Source organism: Eumetopias jubatus, unplaced genomic scaffold (genome assembly GCF_037043125.1).
Source record: "Eumetopias jubatus isolate StellerSeaLion01/CBP00866 unplaced genomic scaffold, mEumJub1_p1.0 scaffold_4, whole genome shotgun sequence".
In the NCBI taxonomy this organism is placed as follows: domain Eukaryota; kingdom Metazoa; phylum Chordata; class Mammalia; order Carnivora; family Otariidae; genus Eumetopias; species Eumetopias jubatus.
The window spans coordinates 165,995,815-166,019,730 of record NW_028274810.1 but is presented as its reverse complement, the minus strand read 5'-3'; the positions used below and the strand labels follow the sequence as shown (position 1 = coordinate 166,019,730).

Sequence of the window (23,916 nt, the reverse complement as noted above, 5' to 3'; positions counted from 1 at the left end):
AGAGGACCCCAAAGCCACAAAGCATTCCCAGGGGGACTGAACAGGTCCTCTGGCTGAATTTTCCAAGTTTCATCTCTTTCGCGATCCCATCCTAATTCCAAGCCTCCTTCCCTGAGTCTGAGTCTGACTGGGGTGTGCCATTTAAAGGGCTGATGATGCCACGGCAGAGAACTGTGGGCTAACACCACTAGTTGTCATGACTTCACTGAAGGGTCAAAACAGTTACAGCATTAAGTAACTATGTTGAATCACATTCAGGCACAGCCAAAATTAAAGTGAAGGACAATACGCAGTTTAAAAAAAATGTAAATTCAAATAATGGGAAAAGAATGTTATAGACAGTGATTTTATATAGAAATTAAGGCGATTCTTACCTTTCCTAATTCCAATCAAGTTAGAAAGTGAACAAAAAGAATGGCCAACCCGATATTCAACAGCATGACGAGGACAATCATGACTGAATTAGGGCCCTGGAAACGAAACAGAACAAAACAAGCATAATGTTTCCACGTTAATATCCACATGTAAGCTAGCTCATAAAATCAATTACCCCCCCAAAAATAAATACATAAATAAATAAAAACCTCAACCCCGTTGCAGTGAATGACAGCAGCTCCAAAAGGTATAAACTAAAAATAGCAATGCCGTATTTAGGTGCAGCCGTCTCCGCACTTTCACTATGAAATGAATCCAGTCCTGATTAAATCTAAAAAAAAAAAAAAATGACTAACAAATAATCTAGTTCATTCACCTCAGAACATCTGACAACAGCAGTCTGGGTGAGAGTGCGCCATAACTGGGTGAGGGACTAACAGAGTGGATATGCACTTTTTGTTAGGGTGTAATTTAGATGAGGAAGAATTATTTCCTCATGAAGGCAATTAGAAAGTAAGACTAAAATCTTTAGGGATACTGAGGCCTCTCAGGAAAAATTTAGGACTCTTGCTTTTCCTGGTCAGAGTTTTGGATTCCACCCGATCCTTAAAGTAAAAATTGCAAGCAGGAAGTGGAACACTTGCAGGAATTATCTTATAGGTCTTAATTCTTCACTTTTTTGCTCACAGCCACCACGTTTCAGAAATCAAGTCCTATTAAACTGCAGAATTCTATTTTGATAAATACGGCTGTAATAAATACCAGCTAGCCAAGGTACCCAAACTTTACTTGTTTAAACAAAAACCAACCTTATTGACCCATCGTTCAAGAGCTGCTCATGCTTGACCATCTTTATTACAGAGACCCGATCTTGGTATTTCCTATTAAAATAGTGTCTAATTTTTTAGTATTAACTGTGTTCTAAAATGGCCTTATGAGGTGGGTGGGGTAAGTATTTTAATTGTTATTTTGATGAGGAAACAGTTGTACTAGATTTGAATACTGAATGAGGCTACATTGAAACAGGCTAACAGAGTCCTCAAATGTGGTACTGGTGTGATTTTTGGAGGTGGGGGCGGGGAGGTAAGAAAGACTGGAACTGCAATTGGTCCAGTGCTCATGTTGCAAGGTATAGAGCTTGGGTCACATCCTTATAGGAGGTCTCCTTCCCAACTGGGGCCACAACCTCCCTGGCATGGGTCAGAGTGCCCTGGTCTTCGTCTCTCCTAACACTCGCACTTTGTCACTTCTCGTTAATCTCCGTCTTTGCCCTAGACTGAGTTCCACAGTGGTGGGGGCTGTGCTTTGTTCACCGCCGTGCACCCAGCACATATGGGTCGCCCAACTCATCCAGGGTTTCATTATGAACACCTGCTCTCTGCTGGTACTTTTCCAGGTGTTGTGGATGTGGTTGTTGACCTTATTAATTCACTGCCTTAAATGAAGAACGAGGTGATTAGTAAAATCAGAGTGGGAGAGAAAAGGAAGTAAAAATGGGTATCCTTGAGATGGGGACTACTAGGAAGAAGAAAAACCCTAGTTCCTAAACCCCAAGTAAATGGGAGGAAAAAGCACATTTATTGCAGGTCTTTATATGCCAGGCAGTGGGCTGATAATAAGCAGTGTTGGGTACATGATTTCTTCTTCACAGGTGATTACAAGTTACAGAGCTCCGAGAAGGTAAGTGTCTTGCCCAACGTTACTCATCCAGTTTAAGCAAATTACAAAACTAAAATTAAACTTTGTCTATTTCAGAGCTGCTGTGTTTTTTTTTTTCCTATATCCCTATATAGCTACAGGCCTTAGTTTAAAAATAATAATTTTTAATCAAGTTCTTGAAAATGGCATTTTCATCTATATCCTCTGATTTCATGGTAGCAGAAAACTACTCAAATCTTGATAGGACCAGTTGTTCTTTTAGAATAGTTGCATTCTAAGGTACTAGGAGGGTCCAAATCTGTAACTCAATAATTAAAATGTCTAGTGTGGGAAACATAACTCAGAAAATAACTCAAATCTTTCAACATCATAACTCAGCATGGAGATTAAGGAAATGCTATTACTATCAGTGTCTTATAGTGGACCAAGGAAAAGTAGAAAAACAGAGAAAGTGCCTTCAGTGAATCTAACTTCAAAAGTCTAAGCTGTGTCTGGACTTTTTTTTTTGTGTCTGGACTTTTAACTCCCATTTCATAAATCCTTACAAGGTTCCATGAGTTTATCTTTTTGAATTCATTAGCATTTTTGGATGGAGATATATACACACACACACACACACACACATATTTATAAATATACATATTTGTATATATATATACATAAATATATAGACATGTGTATATATATTTATCCAACTGTACAACTCCATTTATAAAGCTATTTTTAAAGATGACTCAGTGAAGATGAGGGTAAGGCAGCAATAAAAAGTTCAAACAGCAACCAGGTGGCAAATAAATTCTGGGATGCTATGTTTAATAGGCAGATCTCAAGACGTGAGCTCGGTGTTCTTCAGATACCTAGGCTGAGCACAGGGTGGAAAGCTTTAAGGTGAAGTCTCATAAACATGACTGTGGTAGCCAGTTGTAGCTTAAAATAGCAAAATGAAAAAAAAAATCAGTCTTGCTTTTCAAGACTGACTGAGACAGGTGTAATAAAAGGAGCTGTAGCAGGGAAAAGTGCAAATCTGGATTGGAAGAACTTTCAGGCAGTTAGAAAATAAAGTGTGGGGAAATATGGAAATATGAAGTTCTAACTCAAGAAATGTATCTTTTTTCTTCAAAAGACTATTACTCATTTAAAATTGAGAGGCATCTTCTGAAGAGTTACTATAGTCTGTTAAATCTAAAATTTCTCTAAAAACATGAAAAGAAAAAAATTGAATTTAGTATAAATAGGCAAGTTTATGTGTATTTACTGTTTGTAGGGTTTTAGTGTGTGTGTACTTGGTTCAAAATTGACGTGACAGGGATGCCTTAATTTCCAAATAGACTTGGAAGAGAGTAATGGCTAAGAAAAAGTGCAGGCAGGTCTCAGAAGGAGTCGAGATTGCGAATTAGAAGACCCCTTGCTAGTCTGATGATCAGGCTGTAATGATGTCTCTACTGGATCCTACCCATGTTGCAAAATCCTAGAAAGAGGTGGGTACCGCATAGAATGTGTTTCCATGGAATATCAGTCTATGTGCAACCATGGCCCACAGGAGTCTCACGTTTCTAGAGAAGGGTTATAGAGTAATCCGTGGCATAGCCCCTCGTCTCTTACTGCTTATATCAAGTAGTTCAATTTGCTAAGTGTTAGCCTGTGTCTCAGAAGGTTTTCTGTTTTTCTAGGAGATGGCTATTCAGGGTGATCCTGAGGATGGGCCAAAATCTATTGGAATATTTATGAACTATTTTATGCTTCACCGACTACAGTATTGGGACAATAATGGCCACTGCTTTTTGAGCACTTACCATGTGCTATGCACTGTGCTAAGAGCTGTGTAAGTACTAACTCATTTAATCTTCAAAACAGCCCTATGATAGAGGTAGAGATGAGGAAAACAACTCACAGAGCAGTTAGGAAACTTGCCCAAGGTCACACGACTGAGAAGCAACACAACTGGGATTTGAACCTAGGAAGTCTGGCACCAGAGTCCACAGCCTTGGCCACCAGCGTATCCTGTCTTAGTCAATAAGCTGGCGACTAAAAGTCCAGATCCCAGTGTATTCAACCACCCTAAAAATGACGATTCGGGCTTGTACTAGATCTCTCGGTTGCCCACAACGAACACCGCTTCAGTCTGGTTTTTCCCTCCAGTGTGTGCTTCGTTGTGAATAGTCCTTTGAGTTTTCAAGTTATGTATAAACCTCTAACTTACACAGTGTCTGTCTCAAAACTGTACGCAGTACTCCTTAGTTCTAAAGGTGGTTCATTAGCTACCTTTATGATGATTTTATCACTTCTAAACTGTCAAGAAAACAGTCATCAGGAGTGTGAAAGGCAGTTTTGTGTTAACTGTTAAAATCTTCACATGAAGGTGCCAAGGCAATCTTGACTTCTGATTCCTGTCATGCACAGAGGCTGCAGAGGGCTAGGCCTCCTTTCTCCTGGAATGTGGAAGGGAGCCCTAGAGACCAGCCTACCAGGCTGCAGGATGCTTGGCTACCTCCAAGAATCAGATGGTTCTGCACATAAGTAAAAAAGATACTTTTCCTAAATAAGGAGGCTGTGAATTTATCAAACAGTAGTAACATTTCATAGACAGCGTGTAGGACACTGGGCCATTCACTTCCTCTTAGGCAGTTCTAGAGGTCAACTGAACCCCACTCCTGGGTGCAAGGTAGAAACTATATGGCCTTGCATTGTTTGAATTTCACCCTTGTAAATCAGGCAAACTAATACTAATTGACTTCGTTTGTCTTAAAAAACCATTTATCCCCATGGAGGATGACTCTCAGGAAGTTAACGTAGTTAATCTGATTAATTTAGAGGTAGATGATAAAAAAGATGAGAACCAGTGTTTGTAAATGTTAGCAAAATAAACCCAAGAAGCAGCAAATGTAAGTTAATAAAAAAAGATGCATTTCAATTGTTTGTTATTACTGTTTAAACCTGTTTTTTTCTTTTGTCCAGTTTAAGTTGGTCAACGAGAATATAATACAACTCTCTTAATCTGCACCTTTATGCAAATGTCTCAGAAATTAGTAAATATTGGGTCAGCTGTGGCTTCTTTCCTAAGCTGCATTTAACATGCAACACCTCTGTTCCAAAAACATGTGACTAGGTCAACAGATCAGTTCGTCAATTTTTTATTAATAATTACTTAGCTTCAGGATTTTATAAATTCTGTAGAATTTGATAAAGTATTAATTCCATATGTTATTCAAATAAATCTCTACATGCTCATCAAATGACACTTATCAATAATAAATAGCTTTCTGGTTGAATAATTAAAACCCTTAAATGCTCAAGACTAATTGAAAAAACTAGCATTTACCAGAAAACTAAAATTTTGGAAGCACTTATACTGAGAAGTTAGAAGACCAAAGTAATTTTAAACAGTTGAAAAGAAAAACAATGTTCTAGTGGCAAAGCCTAATTAAGTAAAATCCAAACTATTTAGGAGAATAATTCACAATAGCTACAAAAAAATGTTCTTTTGTCTAAAGATGCTGACTGGAGTATCTTTTCCTTCTCGACTTTTAGTCTGGCTCGTTGGGTCTGAACTGAGTCTCTTCTAGGCACACAGATATAAATAAGTCTTGTTTTCTATCCATTCCTTTACTCTATGTCTTTTGTGAGGGCTCAAGAGCACGGCTAAGAACCTAGCAACTGGTGGTGGAATTCTCTTCCCAGCCAGGGTTCTGAGAGGACCTGGCCCTTGTCAGCGCCCATGATTCCTTTCTAGCCAATCAGAGAGTTAGCTACAGTGATGGACTTTGTGCTCCTCCAAAATTCATATGTTGAAACCCTAATCCCCAGTGTGACGGTATTTGGAGGGGGGGGGTCCTGGGTCATGAGGGTGGAGCCCTCATGAGGCGATTAGTGCCCTTGTAGGAGACATGAGAGAGCTTGCTGTTTCTCTCAGCCCTGGGAGTGTACAGCAAGGCCTATGAACCAGGAATTGGGTTCTCGCCAGACATCAAGTCTGTGGCACCTTGATCCTGGGACTCCCAGGCTTCAGAATTAAAAGAAAAAAAGAAGAAATTTTGTTTAAGCCGCCTAGTTTATGGCATTTTTTGTCATAGCAGCTCAAACTAAGCTACCACAAAACTTACCAAGAAGTGCGGGGAAAGGCTTGCTAACACGTGATTCAGTAACAAGCTGGCTACCTGAATGATGTTTAAGATGGGTGACTGAGTGAACAGGGACAAATTTCTGCCCCAAGAGCTCTTTGCTGTCTTGGGCTAACAAATGTGCTAAGCTCTATCCTACGTAGTCCTATACTCGTCAGGACTTTTGCCAGACAAGCTGTCACCAAGATGCTAGTCACCCTACACTGCTACCTGAAGGAACCAAAAGGAAGCAAAAAAACAAACACATTGTGCACAACTTACTGAATTGGCTTCTTTTTCCAAAGAAGGGCATGAATCATTGCTTGCTGGATTCTTTGGTATAGCAAGTTCAGACTTCTTAGCTTTTGGCTCAGCTTTGCTTTCTTTGGCAACTGGTTTTGTCACAGATTTAGGGGGACTCCATTTGTTGGGTGCTGGCTTGTGCACCAGCACTGAGGAAGACGGGCTTGATCCTTCCTCTTCCTCCACATCTTCTGGGGGGTGCTGGGGGGCATTCAGTTTCACATAGTAGCCGTGGTACTGAGAATGCAGTTCCCCGTTACTGGGGTTGGGGATGTGGTGGCGGCCAGAGTACTTGGACGTGGGCACCATGGCTCCCACCTCCTTCGTGGGAGCCTTTGACATCAAAGGCTTATTGACGATGGCTGTCACCTGCTCATCAGCCACACTCCGTTTGTCTTGGTTGAGTCTTGCCCCTGAGCTGGGGTTCTGTTTCTTCGTGGGTTTGGGGGAGGAGGGCTGGGGAGAGTGGCTTTGTTTGGGACTTGCTTCAGGAGACCTGGGGGGTGTCGTGCCTTTGCGATAAAAATGAGGAGATTCCTTTGGTGTAGGTGGCTTTTCAGGTACTTTTTCTTCTGGATTTTCTTTAGCATCTACACCTTCCTGAAATCTCTGTTTGATATAATCTGGGCCTGGGGAAAAATTGACAACAGAAGGGAAGGTAATAAAATAAAGATAAGGCATAAAGGCTTGTTCCTTCTGGCTATCTATATGCATTTTTGCTATGTCAGATTAGCCATTCCTCTTTTTTTCTTTTAAAAAATACTGCCAAGGCTTGGATTAAACATGAGCACACTTCATTTCCAAGGGGAAAAGATTATTTGTTGCAGAAAAAGTTAGTATTTACCATTATTTATACTATTTTGATAGCCATAAAGGTTAAACAGTTCTGACTTCCTAATAATTGCATCATTCCTGCCTGCTTGCAGAACACTGAGGTGAAATTCATGTTGATGGAACACTGGTAATAACACCATAATTAATCTGCATATTCAAATTTTGCAAAGTAAAACACAAAGTACACACTCAAATAAGCTGACTTGTATGTTTAGTAAATTAAATATTTAAATTAATAAATTAACAACAGAGCATCTACTGTGTAAGTAAGAATAGAATCTGCAGATGACATTTGTAATGCTACTTCATCAAAGGATCATTTTTTATTTTTTTTAAAGATTTATTTGAGAGTTGGGGGGAGGGGCAGAGGGAGAAGATTTCCCACTGAGCAGGGAACCTGATGTGGGGCTTGAGCCCAGGACCTGAGCTGAAGGCAGATGCTTAACCCCTTGAGCCACCCAGGTGCCCCATCGAAATATCATTTAAACTTCCTGGAGTCCTTCAACAGCTTCTGCAAGCATCAAAGTCATGCCAAGGCAGTTGTCTTTTGACACACTAGTCCTGGGATTTTTTTTTTTTTCTAAATACTTTAGGATTGTTTACAACAAACATGTTATTTTTCTAAATGGAAAAATTTGCATTTAAAGAAAGGGGCCCTGATATAAGTGTTGCTACATGGACTTTTTGTTTGTTTGTTTTCATTGGCATGGAGTATCTTTTCCTACCCCTTCATTTTCAGTCTCTCTCTTGAGGTCTGAAGTGAGTCTCTTGTTGGCATATATGATAGGTCTTGTTTTCTATCTGTTCCTTCATTCTATGTCTTGCAACTGGAGCATTTAGACCATTTACATTTAAAGTAATTATTGATAGATATGTACTTATAAAAAAGCTGGGGAAGCAACACTTACATCAGACAAAATAGACTTTAAAACAAAGACGCAAAGAAGGGCTTTACATAATGATAAAGGGATCAATCCAACAAGAGGATCTAAAGATCTAACTGTAAAGAGCTATGCATCCAACACTGGAATACCTAAATAAAGCAAATATTAACAGATAGTTATTTTCTGCCTGGATGAGCTATCCATTGATGTAAGTGGGTGTTAAAGTCTCCTACTATTATTAGATTAGTCATTTTCTCCCTTTAAAAGGGAGCAGTGCCTTTGAATGATACATTAGACCAGATGGATTTAACAGATTATATACGGAACATCCCATGCAAAACCAGCAGAATATACATTCTTTTCAAGCGCACATGGTACATTCTCTAGGCTAGATCACATGTTAGGCCACAAAACAAGTCTCAATAAATTTAAGAAGACTGAAATCCTATCATGCATCATTTCTGACCACAACAGTTTGAAACTAGAAATCAATTATAGGAAAAAAAAAACTGGAAAAAAACACATGTGGAGACTAAACAACATGCTACTCAACAAACAAAAATAAAAACACAGTGATCCAAATCTTCTTTGGGATGCCCCAAAGGGACATCTACGAGGGAAATTTACAGCAATACGGGTGTACCTCAAGAAAAATCTCAATCTAACCTTATACCTACAGGAACTAGAAAAAAAGCTCAAAGTTGGTAGAAGGAAGGAAATAATAAAGATTAGAGCAAAAATAAATATAGAGTAAGAACACAATAGAAAAAAATGAAACAAAAATTAAGAAAAATGACAAAAATCAGAAATAAAGGAAAACAGCCAGCACCATAGAAATACAAGAGACTACTACAAAAATTATATGCCAACAAATTGGATAATCTAGAAGAAATGAGGGCGCCTGGGTGGCTCAGTTGGTTAAGCGACTGCCTTCGGCTCAGGTCATGATCCTGGAGTCCCTGGATCGAGTCCCGCATCAGGCTCCCTGCTCGACAGGGAGTCTGCTTCTCCCTTGACCCTCCCCCCTCTCATGTGCTCTCTCTCGTTCTCTCTCTCTCTCAAATAAATAAATAAAAGCTTTAAAAAAAAATAGAAGAAATGAATAAATTCCTAAAAACATAGTCTTCCAAAACTGGATCAGGAAAAAATAGAAAAATCTGAACATATCAATTACTACTAATGAAACTGAATTGGCAATCAAAAACTCCCAACAAATAGAAGTTCAGGACCAGATGGATTCACAGGTGAATTCTATCAAACATTTAAAGACGAGTTAATACCTAGTCTCCTCAAATTATTCCAAAAAATAGAAGAGGAAGCTTCCAAATTTATTCTACAAGGCCAGCATTACCCTCATACAAAAACCAGAGACATTATAAAAAAAAACTACAGTCCAATAGCTCTGATGCACACAGGTGCAAGTTCCCAGTAAAATATCAGCAAACCTCATTTAACAATACATGAAATGAATCCCCATTCGCCATGATCAACTGGGATTTATTTTGGGGATGCAAAGGATGGTTCAATGTTTGCAAATCAATCCATGTGACACACCACATTAACAAAATGAAGTATAAAAATCATATGATCATCTCAATAGATGCATAAAAAGCATTTAACAAAATTCATCATTTACTCATGATAAAAATTCTCAACAAAGTGAGTTTAGAGGGAACATACCTCAACATAATAAAGGCCACATATGACAAGCCCAGAACTAACATCATAATCAGTGGTGAAAAACTAAGAGCTTTTCCTCTAACATCAGAAATAAGAATGTCCACTCTTGCCACTTCTATTTAACATAGTTCTGGAAGTTCTAGCTGCAGCAATTAGACAAAAAAAAAAAAAAAGGCATACAAATTGGTAAGGAAAAAGTAAACTTTTTGCAAAAGACAAGATACTACATATAGACAACCCTAGGGGAATCTGGGTGGCTCAGTCAGTTAAATGTCCGGCTCTTGGTTTTGGCTCAGGTCATGATCTCATGCATCATGAGATCAAGCCCTGTGTTGGGCTCTGCACTCAGCAGGGAGCCTGCTTGAAGATTCTCTCCCTCTGCCCCTCCCCCCACTCACGAGCTCTCTAAAATAAAATCTTTTTAAAAAAAGGAAAACCCTAAATACTCCACCAAGAAACTATTAGAATAAGTGAATTTGGAAGTTGCAGGATACAAAATTGATATATGGCAATCTGTTGTGTTTCCATACACTAATAACAAAGTGGCAGAAAGAAATTAAGAAAACAATCCCATTTACAATTGCACCAAAAACACTGATGAAAGAAATTGAAGATAACACAAATGGAAAGACATTCCATGCGCATGGATTAGAAGAATTAATGTTGTTAAAATGCCCATTCTATCCAAAGCAATCTACAGATTCAATACAATCCCTATCAGAATACCAATAGCATTTTTCACAGAACAAAAATAATCCTAAAATTTGTATGGAACTACAAAAGACCCTGAATAGCCAAACAGCCTTGAAAAAGAAAAACGAAGCTGGAGGTATCACAATTCCGGATTTCAAGATATACTATAAAGCTACAGTAATCAAAATAGTATTGCACTGGCACAAAAATAGATCAGTGGAACACAATAGAGAGCCCAGAAATAAATCCATGCTTATATGGTCAATTACACTATGACAAAGGAGGCAAGAATATACAATAAGGAAAAGACAGTCCCTTCAATAAATGGTTGTTGGGAAAACTGGACACCTACATGCAAAAGATTTCTTACACCATACACAAAAATAAAAATGGATTAAAGACCTAAATGTGAGACCTGAAACCATAAAGCTCCTAGAAGAAAATGTAGGCAATAATCTTGTTTGACAGCAGCCCTAGCAACATTTTTCTAGATACGTCTCCTCAGGCGAGGGAAACAAAAGCAAAAATAAACTACTGAGACTACACCAAAATAAAGAGCTTTTTGCAAAGAAGAAACCAACAAATCAAAAAGGCAACCTACTAAGTGGGAGGAGATATTTGCAAATGATATATCCAATAAGGGGTTAATATCCAAAACATTATGCAAGAACTACTGCAACTCAACACCAAAAAAACCCCACAATCTGACTGAAAAATGGGCAGAGGACCTGAACATTTTCCCAAAGAAGGCATACAGATGGCCCACAGACACATGGAAAAATCCTAAGCATCACTAATCATCAGGGAAATGCAAATCAAGCCCACAATGAGATATCACTTTACATCTGTCAGAATGGCTGGTATTAGACAAGAAATAAGTACTGGCGAGGATATGGAGAAAAAGGAACCTTTGTGCACTGTTGATAGAAATGTAAATTGGTGTAGCCACTGTGGAAAACAGCATGGAGGTTCCTCAAAAAATTAACAACAGAAATAGCATATTATCCAGTGTTCCACTATTGAGTATTTAGCCAAAGAAAATGACAATACTAATCTGAACAGATCTATATACCCCTATGTTTACTGCAGGATTACTTATAATAACCAAGATATGGAAAGCAACCCAGGTATCCCTTGATAGATGAATGGACAAAAAAGATGTATATACACACAATGGAGTGTTACTCAGCAATGAAAATGGAAATTTTTGCCATTTGTGACAACATGGATGGACCTAAAGGGTATTACCCAAATGAAATAAGTCAGAGAAAGACAAATACCACATAATTTCATTTATATATAGGATCTAAAAAGCAGAAGAAATAAACAAAAAGCAGAAATATTCATAAATATGGAGAATTGATGGTTGCCAGAGGGGAGGGGGGTGGAGGGGACGGGCAAAATGGATGAAGGTGAGTGGAAGGTACAAGCTTCCAGTTATGGAATGAATAAGGCACGGGGGTGAGAGGTACAGCACAGGGACTACAGTCAATGGTATGGTAATAGCGTGACAGAGGATCGCTACACTTGTAGTGAGCAGAGCATAACTGTATAAACTTGTGGAATCACTACGCTGTATGCCTGAAACTAAAGTAACATCTGGTGGGGCGCCTGGGTGGCTCAGCCAGTTAAGCGTCCGGCTCTTGATTTTGGCTCAGGTCAGGATCTCAGGGTCCTGAGATCGAGCCCCATGTCAAGCTCCATGCTCAGCAAGGCGTCTGATTAAGATTCTCTCTCCCTTGGGCCCTCCTGTCCCTGCTCGCACTCTTTCTCTAAAATAAATAAAAAAGTTTAACAAAGTAACATTTGGTGTATCAAGTATACTTCAATTAAAAAAAAATGGTACATTGTAGTGTTATGTGGGAATTTTTGAAGGATTGAAGAGTAACGACCCAGACTATGCAGCACAAGATGGTACAGGCCTTGAGTTTATGAATGTCAGTGGTCCAGGCAGTGGGAAACCCTGGGGCTGTCCAAGACAGCACTCCAAGGCAGTGCCCTCTCTGTAGGCATTTCACCTCTCAGCTCCTCCTCTACAAGCAGGCCACGTATATCCTTTGGCCACCACTCCACCTATCAGCCACTTTCATCTCATGAGGTCAAGTCAAGGTCACACAATGCAGGTGGCCCTATTCTCTGCAAATGGGCAGGAGCCGACATCATCTCTTGAGAAACCACCCCACCAATCTGTTTACAGAAACTGGCATCTGTTCACTTTCCTTCCTGCCCCCTACTCCCACCCCTCACCCCAAACTTGGAAGATTTACAGAGGAGCTGAAGAACAATTATCCTTAATAGTTAAAATACATACTGCCTATTTATACTTTTAATTGCTCTTCCTTTGGTGGTCTGAGTAGTAACTTATTGTTCTGAGACCGCTATTTATACAAGGTATTTTCCACAATTTAAAGCTTCACCAAAATCTTAGGAAGCAGGCATTATTATCCCAATTTACTGAAGTGAAAATAGCTATAGTAGCTGAAAACCAAAAATCACACAGCTTCTGTGCATCCTTAAAATAAAATATAATACAACATGTATATGTAATCTTTTAAGCCAAAAATGAGAATTCCCAAAGACCCATAATTATAGGTTATGTTCAGGGCCCAAAACATAACAAACAGTATTATCCCACTTTCCACCCAAACAGGGTAAGATCATATGTCAACAATTGCGATTGCCTTTCTGAACTTGGAAGCTCCCCCAAATACTACCACCCCTTTTAAATTTGGCTATTTTCTTTGAAAGTATGAATTCCTGGCCCAAAGAAAGGTTTCTCAGTGCCCTAAAGGAAAACAGGCATCTGCCAGTCATTCAAAAGGTGATGATTTTCCTGTTTCTGACTTCTCTGTTGGTGTTGGGACCAGCACATACCAGCAAGAGAAAGAAGTAGCAGCACCAGAAAGTGCTGTTCTTTCATCAACAGACTTGCCCTACTTTAAAAAACCCTTTAAGGTCATTTGTACTGGTCTTCCATGGAGAAGAACCTCATGAATCTATGGCACAAAATCCCTCCTCCCCTCCTGTGATAAGAGATAGTATCTGATACAGTTTGATGCAGTGTGTTGCTTACATTTTTTTTTCTCTTAACCCTTCTACCCCAAATTTCATCAGAGTTGATTTTATTTGTACTTCACTGTTATTCAATTTTATAGCATTATTGGAATACAGAAATTACAAGGTACTTTTAATGTCTTCAATCTAAGGGGTAGGAAAAAAAGTTATTTTTGCAAATCTAAAGATAAAGGCACATTAAAAGCTAATATTTAACTTAAGTACTATAACCTATACAGAAAAGAGCTGGGGGGGGGGATGGACTCTGGTGAACATGATTAGTTACACATTCTTAAAGCTGTGAGGAAAAGATACAGAGTCACTGAGCTATGAGAAATAAAGCTGTCACAGAGCCCATGTGCTTCATTTTGAAAATATGAGACCATTATTTAGGATTTATCCAAATTTGTAAGGAAGCAGTGAACTGTCAGTATTTGCAGATAACATCATGCTGTATAATATATACAGAAAACCCTAAAGACTACACCAAAAAATTATTAGAATGAATAAATGAATTCAGTAAAGTTGCAGAATACAAAATTAATATACAGAAATCTGTTGTTTCTATACACTAATAGTGAAGTGGCAGAAAGAGAAATTAAGAAAACAATCCCATTTACAACTGCATCAAAAATAATAAAATTAGGAATAAACCTAGGAATAAACCAAGGAGGTGAAACACCTGTATTCTGAAGACTGTAAGACACCGATGAAGGACACTGAGGATGACACAAATGTAAAGATATTCCATGCTCATGGATTGGAAGAATCAGAAGCATTAAAATATGCATACTACCCAAAGCAACCTCTAGATCCCTACCCAAAACACCAAGAGCATTTTTCACAGAACCAGAATAGTCCTAAAATTTGTATGGAATCACAAAAGACTTCAAATGGCTAAAGCAACCTTGAAAAAGAACAAAAAATCTAGAGGTATCACAATCCAGATTTCAAGTTATACTACAAAGCTAGAGCAAGCAAAACAGTATGGGACTGGCCCAAAAGAGACACAGAGATCAGTGGAATGGAATAGAGAGCCCGGAGATACATTCATGCTTATGTAGTCAATCTATGGTGAAGGAGGCAAGAATATACAATGAGGAAAAGACAGTCCCTTCAATCAGTAGTGCCAGGAAACTGGACCACTATCTTACACCATACATGAAGATAAACTCAGAATGGATTAAAGACCTAAACATCAGACCTGAAACTGTAAAACTACTAAAACAGGCAATAACCTCTTGGACATTAGCCTTTGCAAAATTTTTCTAGATATATCTCCTCAGGCAAGGAAAACAAAAGCAAAAATAAACTATTGGGACTACACCAAAATAAAAAGCTTTTGCACAGAGAGGAAACCACCAACAAAGTGAAAAGGCAACCTACTATATGGGAGAAGATATTTGCAATTGATATGTCTGATAAGGGGTTAGTATCAAATATATAAAGAACTCCTACAACTCAACACCAAAAAACCCAAAAAATCTGATTAAAAAATTGGCAGAGGACCTGAACAAACATTTTTCCAAAGAATATATAGAGATGGCCAACAGACACTTGAAAAGATACTCAGCATCACTAACCATCAAGGGACTACAAATTAAAACCACAATGAGATATCACCTCCCACCAGTCAGAATAGCTAGCTGGTATGCAAAAGACAATAAATAATGAATGTTGAAGGTGTGGAGAAAAGGGAACCCTTGTACACTGTTTCGGTGGAAATGTAAATTGGTTCAGCCATTGGAAAACAGTATGGGGGTTCCTCAAAAAATTAAAAATAGAAATACCAAACATTACTGTATTTCCACTGCTGCCTATTTACCGCAAGAAAGCAGAAACACTAATTCAAAAAGATACACTTACCCCTATGCTTATTGCAGCATTTATAACAGCCAAGATCTGGAAGCAACGTAAGTGTCCACTTATATATGAAGAATATGTGGTATACACATTTGCGTGCATGTGCACATGCATACACACACTGGAATATTACTCAGCCATAAAAAAGAATGAGTTCTTGCCATTTATGACAATAATGGATAGACCTAGTATTATGCTAAGTGAAATATATCAGATTTGGAAAGACAAATACCATATGATTTCACTTATATGTGGAATCTAAAAAACAAAACAAATGAACAACAAAAAACCAGAAAAAGATTCATAAATACAGAGAACTGGTGGTTGCCAGAGGGAAGGGGGTTGGCAAAATAGGTGAAGGCGCTTAAGAGGTAAAAACTAAGTAAGTGAAGGGGATGAAAAGTACAGCATAGGGAATATTGTCAATATTTTAGTAACTTTGTAATAACTTTGTAAGGTAACATACACTTAAGGTGAGCATTACATAATGCACAGAAGTGTCAAATCACAGTATTGCATACCTGTGACAAATGTTGTATACCAAACATACCTCAATTAAAAAAAAAAAGGAATTTACTAGAATGGTGGACATACATTCTAGTACTAACTTTCATACTAAAAAAAAATTCTCAGCTTTACCGTGCATTAATAAATGGCTAGATAAGAAAATAAATGTACTCTAAAGCAGAGGCTCCATATTTGCTGTCTATCAGAGGCACCTGGGGTGCAATTCCCAGAGACTTTAAGTACGAATTGAAGCCTTGAAGTCTTGATGTTTAACAAATGCGCCAGGTGATTCTAATGTACCCAGCTAGAGCCATTTAAAAGCATGCCAAAAAAAAAAAAAAAAAAAGGTGGGCCTAATTCCAGGTGGCATGGTTCCAACATGGGGTGGCCACATGGGGATGGGCCAGCTAAGGGAGAATAAACAGTTCGATATTCCAGAGTATGACTGAATGCTTTTTGAACAAGACCTATAATGCAGAGGACAGAAGTTTTCCCTGGACTCTCTTCTTGGAAGGCACATGTGCTTGCTACTTGTTCTGACACAATTGTGTGTCAGTGGGGCCATGCCAGCAACACAGAACAGATGACACGCAGCAGTTCACTACAAAGACTAGTCAGAATATTGCCAGCGAGCAAGACGACGTATGTTGATGGTTGTTGTAGGAAGCGTTTTCATCCATCTTTACAGACCATCTCTCTGAATCCTAAGGGACTTCTCCCCCTGGGGATTCATGTTAGGAAGAAGTCAGATACAAGTCACCTGCTCACTGGCATGCCACACGACATGAAACCACGTTCAGCACATGTCATCCACCAACACTGAGAGGCTCCTTGTCACAGTTGGCATGAAAGCTCTGAACAGATATGGCAGATGGTTAACAGCAGGGGATGCGACTAGTTCCTCCTAGGTGAGCCTTGGTGGGCTGGCTCTGGGCAGAAGGAGCACCAGGAAGATTCCCCAAAACAAATGTCGACGAGGGCAGGGCTAATGGCAGCGCTTTGTAGTAACATCGGAAGTCATTAAATAGAAATTGGATATTTTCTACGGAGACTGACAGTCAGGAGAAGAGGACCAGATTGAAAGATTCTAAAAAGGTGATACAACCAGCAGAACAATTACTTTTATAGTCTACGTGGAAAGAACGCCCCTTTCCTACAGCACTTTAGAGTCCCATCTATAAAGATACTGCCTCTTCTACGAACATGGCCATAGGGCTCTTGTCTGCAAGCTGGGGGACCTCCATTCTGGTGTCTTGCACAGGGCGGGCACTCAACACACATTTGTGGGGCTGAAAATACTGAAATAAGTGGTAGGAATAACCAGCAAACTCATGAATTATTAATTTCATGTCAACTAGTGGATTATTTCATTTCCCCTTTTCCATGGAAAAAATGTATTCTGAATTTTGGGTTTTGGAAAGTGAGTTTCGAAGTCCTCTGTTCCAGGATACCTCCCTTAACCAAAAATACTACATATTAATGATGAGCAGAGACCATTATATAATGAAAATATGCTTTGATTTCTAAAGACTTCTAACTCATACCGGAAATGTGAGCTTAGTTAACATTGGCCCATAATAACCTAAATACTTCACTTTTACTTTAAATAATGTACAGAGTATTATGTGTGTACACATACATGCTGTTATGGACTGAATGTCTGTGTCTCCCCCAAACTCACATACTGAAGCTCTAACCCCCAATGTGTTCATATTTAGAAGTGGGGCCTTTGGGAGGTAAGTCGGTTTATTTATTTATTTTTATTTAAATTCAATTAGCCCATGTACAGTACATACTTAGTTTCATATGTAGTGTTCAATCATTTATCAGTTGCATATAACACCCAGCGCTCATCACATGGTAGGTAGGTTTAGATCAGGTTATGAAGGTGAGACCCTCATGACAGCATTCATGCCCTTACAGAAAGAGGAAGAGACGGCAGAGCTCTTGTTCTCTATCCAAACACGTGCACCCGGGAAAGGCCACGTGAGGACCCTGGGAGGAGGCCATCTCCAAGCCAGGAAGATGGCTCTCTACCAGAACCCAACCACACTGGCACTCTGATCTCAGCCTTCCAGCCTCCAGAACTGTAAGAAATAAATTTCTGTTTCTTAAGCCACCCAGTCTGTAGCATTTTACTTTGTTATAGCAGCCGAGCTAACACACATGCTTAAACACAGGCAGACAAAGCTTGCTGAGGGTATTTCCTAGGGAAGTGAGCTGGCTATCTCCTAAGAGGGCTCAAAGTAAATACTTTTTTAAAAAAACTTTTTATTTATTTATTCATGGGAGACAGAGAGAGAGAGAGAGAGGCAGAGGGAGAAGAAGGCTCCCAAGGAGCAGGGAGCCTGATGCAGGACTCGATCCCAGGACCCTGGGATCATGACCTGAGCCGAAGGCAGACGCTTAACCATCTGAGCCACCCAGGTGTCCTCAAAGTGAATACTTTTACCACATTCTTGGACAGTGCTCTTCAGTCTTTATTTTTTTTGGCTCGGTCACTCCCACTATTGATAAATACAAAAGTTTTGCACCCTACTTAATATCACTTGAAGTTAAAAACAAAATTAAGTATTTTGATGGGAAGGAAACTGAAAGAGTGGGACAAAGAACCATACCATTTCCCAATCATCCTCCCCTCTGCTTCCTTAGCGATCATCCAAAAATCTCATCTCCGCTTTCCTGGCTTAGAAACCTGATTTCATCAGCACTTTAAAGTAGAGCCGTCCCTTGGGGACAGACTCACATCACCAGAGCTCACGAGACTGATGTCAAACACCAGAAGGTCAATTCATTAGTTCACCATGAGCAATGTAAACATCACAAAGGCCAGGGACTCACACCCATGGCACCGGTGCATGCTGTTTCTGTTGGGAGGCCTCCACGAGAAGCTCAACCAAAATTGGAAGGTTACGGTGAACGTGGAATTAGGATAAGAAGCTTGAGATGAATCAAACAGCTAAAGGCATCAGGCTCAGTTAGCCTGAGGATCCATTTCCTCAGTGGGATGATCTCGCCAATAAAGCCATACATGGTTGGCTGTGGTTCCCTGCATCCTTCCCCATAACACAAACGTCCTTGCCAATTCAACTGCAATACTCCAAGGGTTTGGCCACGGCTTCTCTCTCCCCTGGACAGTGTTTGGATGGGTGCTGCCAATTTTTGCCTCTGTGGCTTTTTTTTCTTTTCCTATACTGGGGTGACCAATTGTTTAGATAGTTTTAATACACTTAATCTGGTTACAAGGAAATCTTGCTGTAATACAGCTGTGCTATCACTTCTGATCACTTTATAGATCTTTGTGCAGTATCACAGGCTCATTTGAAAATGTAACTCTTGGAGGGAAATGTCATTTCTAAGCTCTTGGCGGGTGACTTGCTGTGTCACCCATACACATGACACTGATGGTTTGTGTGTAGACATGTAATTATCTACATACACAGTCACATCCCTCCATTTGTATGCTATTATTTGTTAGAACTTAACCCTTTGGGTGACAAAGCCTTCCTTTGTGCTTATATTTTTTCCTTAGTTTTTTTTTTTTTTAAAGATTTTATTTATTTATTTGAGAGAGAGAGAATGAGAGATAGAGAGCATGAGAGGGAAGAGGGTCAGAGGCAGAAGCAGACTCCCTGCCGAGCAGGGAGCCCAATGTGGGACTCGATCCTGGGACTCCAGGATCATGACCTGAACCGAAGGCAGTTGCTTAACCAACTGAGCCACCCAGGCGCCCCTTTTTTCCTTAGTTTTTAACTGAACTGTAGAATAATGCGGTTTTGAACTAAAAGCGTTAGATTTAATTAAGATGGCAAATATCTGAAAATATGGCCAGCTCTGGGAAAGGTGTTCAACATGTAAGGTACAACAGACCTCCTTTGTCCTAGGGCCAACAACTTCTATGTACAACACATGCCTTTCAAACAATGGAAATATTTATATCTAAGATATGTAAATTAAATGAGCAGTCTGACTTTAAAAAAAGTACTTGAAAGCCCTTTTAGAAATGTCTATCTGATTTGATCACCCTATAAATGCAGAGTGGAAAGCTTGAGTTATGCTCCCTTGAGAAGATCAATAATACTTAGTACAGAAAAGGCTTTCTATCCAGTTGTTGAAGGAAGAGTTGGCTATCGGTCAAAGCGGATTGCAGCCTTCCCCTTAGCCCTGTCTTAAATAGACCCGTTGTCATCTCGTGCTACTGTGATGTATTCATTACTGATGGACAACTTGCTTGTATGAAGCTGGTATGTTAGCTAAGAGGGTGGAATTACATTTTCCCACAATATTTTCTTCCCTTAAATGCTTTAATGCCATAAAAGGCTTTCAAAACCATTTAGTCTGGGAAACTGAGATGACCTTCAGTATCATTTACCTCTTGGTAACACCTAATAGAAATCTATAGGGACCCCATTCCCCCAGAGAATTAACAACAGAACCTAGAAATTACCATCTGCAGACAACAATACTAAGTTTGTTTGCTTTCAAAGCAGCTCAAGCCTAGGGCTACCTCATGAAGCAGCACTATCTCCTGCCGAGCCACTGCCCCATGGTAGTGCCACTGGGGAGGGAACAGGACAATCCCTCGGTCGCTGAACTCTATCTGCAGTGCTTACACCAACAGGTAATGACCTTAGGCACCAGGAAGTGGGCATTCATTTCACAGGTATACGTTAAACGACTGAAATCTCAACCAGAGGTTTAGAAAGGAGGCACATGAAAGAAAACACCCATTATCATGGTTGTCTCCTGGAGTTGAATTATTACAGAAATCACTCTGAAAGCTCTATCACTCAGCAACCAGACTAGGTCCCTTTCTAGTCTCTCTCCTAAAAAACAGAGTCTTCTTAACCCAGTCTTTTACTGTCTTCATTCTTTGTAGGAAAAAAAAAAATCACCATGCCCTCCTTTCCTCCATCCTTTATTACAGCCAAGTTTCTAGCTTTTGTATTGATCTTGCTATTCTGTTCACTTTGACCTGCCTTGTTCATTTAGTGGGTTCCAGGATTATATTACCTGTATTGGAACCAAACACAACTGAACACATATGTTGTACAGGGTGCTAGTTTTCCAGCTTGAGTTAATAGAAACGAATGTGGAAAAATTCTTTACCGAGAAAATATTAAATTTGATATTTAGAAATTTATAGAGCATTTATTTTGATCTCTTCATCTAGAAATTTGTTGATTCCTCAATCACTGGGAAGATGTTTCTAAAACAATGAAGAAACATAAATAAAAAGTGGCTACACTATTATAGAAAGGGATGGAGACAATCTACTAAGAAACCACTAGGAAGTCAGTTAAATATTTAAACCTACTGCAAATATTTGTGTATTGCTATTTTATAACGTTTGAGAGGTAAATGATCTGGAGTGATTTTTTTTTTTTTTTTAGGTTGTTATTTTAATTTCTCCTACCATGACTTGGGTTTTCCTGTTAATATATGCAGATTAATCTTTCTTGAAGTGGTATACTTCCTGATCTAACCACAGTTAGTTCAGATCGATTAAAAAACATAGTCATCGTAGTTACTGGTTCATCTCTTACTACTGCTAATGGTATGGTTATATGTGCCTCTGAATTTGGAATGTTTGTTACAACATGTGCAATAGTCACTAACGTGCTAACACCATTTCTTAGAATCAGATACTTCTTTTGGACTCCCATCTCCTTTATTGCTATCAGCTCAAAGTTTGTTGCTGGGAGTCAGGAGGCTGGAAGGGAGAGACACCGGGGAATAAGCCAAATCTGCAGCACTAACACTCAGACTTCAAATACTTAGGCCTTTTTGAACCTACTTGTTTTGTAGTATTGCTGGTATCCATGAAGCACAGACCTTTAAGGAAAAGGAAAAGGGAAAAAAAAAAGACCAGAGGCAACACCCCTACCTCTCTCATCCCTGGACAACAGTCTCACCTGGTTGGTAGAAGTCAGGTGACAGCTCCCTGGCCACAGCTCTTGCGATGTCACACTCCTGGCGGGCCGCCTGGGCAGCCTGGTCGGCAGCGTCAGCTTTCGCTCTTGCGTGTGCAGTCCTACACGGGGCACAAAGGGCGAGTCAGCAAGGGCGGCACCTTGTGAATTACCCACAGACAGGCACGCTGTCTGCGGTGGGGGGGGGGGGGGGGAGGGGAGAGAACCGCTCACTGCGCTCATGGCCCCGTGCCTCCAACTGCAAGTTGTAAGGTCATAGTGCTGTGAGCTATCGACGGAGACAACACTGATGGAACCACCTGGATATTGCCTCAGTCCTTCTTTCAAGTGAAATGAAAGGGTGCAGCAAGTTTTGTGTGGCCTGATTCAAAGCCCGGTTTTCAAAAGTTCCTGGATCAAATCTCCTGCTGACTTTGGTTGGCAGCTTCCCCCGTAAACCATGGAGAGTAGAGTTAAAGCTTATGAATATAGTGTTCATGAATTTAATTCCTGTGGCAGAATCTATATAAGAATTTGGTTAAGAAGGGTCTGCCCGGCAGCATGCTGAAGAAAGTAACTCTGGAAAAAACGTGGTAAAACTCTTTTATTTGTAGCTTTGATTTCCATGGTTAAACACGCCTTCTATGACCAATTCAAGTGACTAGCGTGATGTCACTGAATGTGTGGTTGGGAAGAGATGCACACAATGGGCTCACCAGCTTGTAGAAGCAGAACGCAGGGTCTGCACTTAGGAACGTGCTCAGAAGGTTCTGAGGAGTCCGTTTAAGTATGTTTTTTTGTGTGTGTGAAACAAGGAGACAGAATTGGGGAGGAGGAAACAGATGTCTTTCAATCTTCCACCTGCCCCTTGGCCCATCCTCACTCATGAAACCTCTTTCCTTTCCAAAGAACTAGGGTAAGGGAGAAGGCAGCTGGGTAGAGAATGGGTCTTCTTATGGCAAGACAGGAAAACTGATGTCCCCCTGCCCAAGAAGAGAGGATTTAGAGGGTAAGACAGAGAACTCTAGGTCATCTGCTTCCAAAGAAGACCTTGTCCAGTTAGTATTTAGATGATAACCATGGGCATCTATTTCTTACGGTTTTGTTAACTTTCTCTTCTATTTCACTAGCACCAGGCACGGCTATAGATAACTAGTAGTAAAAGCTTGATGAAAGTCTGGAAGTGCTTGCACTTATTTCAGAAACAGCACAAGAGGAAAAGTTGGGAAACAACGTTGAGCCCCAGCAGTTCTTAGGAGAGAAAATGCAGGTGGCATCTGGAGGAGGCTGGCAGACCAAATTCCTGGGACTAGCTGCAGGAAGGAAGCAGGGAAGATGGGGTCTGACCTGAGACGGGGGTCAGTAGGTCCTATTGCCAAATTCTCCAACTACCTCCTCTCTCTCTGTGTCTTCATGGGACCCTTCACTCCTCCTTAGGACCTAATAACACTGGAGGCTGGATGTACTAGAATGTAAGCTTCATGAAGATTGGGATTTTACATCTCTGGTCCTCTGCTATATTCCCAATGTGTATGAACTGCCTGGCACCCGGTATTTATTGAGGCCTCATTTTATGAATAAAGGAATGAATGATGTGTCCTTAGGAACAGCTGGGGAGTTCCTTAAAAGTGAACGGACTGACAAAACTATAGAGCCAGTAAAAAGATCGATGGTTGCCAAGGGTTCAGGATAAAAGTGGGGGAGGGATGAATAGGGGAGCACAGGAGAAACTCAGAGCAGCAAAACTACTCTATGACACTGTAATGGGGGCTCCATGCCATTATGCATGTGTCAAAACCCATGAGACAGTACCACACACAGAGTGAGCCCTAATGTCAACTACGGACTTCAGTTAACATTAATGTAGCAATCCTGGCTCATCAATTGTACCAGAAGTACCCACTAGTGCAGAGTGTTCATAATGGGGGAAACTCTGTGGGTGTGGAGAGAGGAGGTATATATGGGAACAAACCCTCTACTTTCTGCTCAATTTTTCTGTAAATTTAAAACTACTCTAAAAAATAAAGCCCATTAATTAAAAATGAATGGATCAAC

The 23,916-nt window shown here is 40.0% G+C and overlaps 1 protein-coding gene across 2 annotated transcripts in view; it reads right to left on the bottom strand.

Annotated features, from left to right (window-relative positions):
• The window catches only part of JPH1 (junctophilin 1), an 81,287-nt gene that overhangs the window by 2,050 nt on the left and 55,321 nt on the right, over window positions 1-23,916 (bottom strand). For both annotated transcript variants that reach the window (XM_028108481.2, XM_028108490.2), the window contains exons 3-5: window positions 21,865-21,983; window positions 6,414-7,063; window positions 375-470 (exon numbers count right to left, since the gene is read on the bottom strand). In XM_028108481.2, coding sequence (XP_027964282.1) covers window positions 390-470; window positions 6,414-7,063; window positions 21,865-21,983 — 850 coding nt within the window. In that variant the 3' untranslated portion in view covers window positions 375-389. The remainder of the gene's footprint in view (window positions 1-374; window positions 471-6,413; window positions 7,064-21,864; window positions 21,984-23,916) is intronic.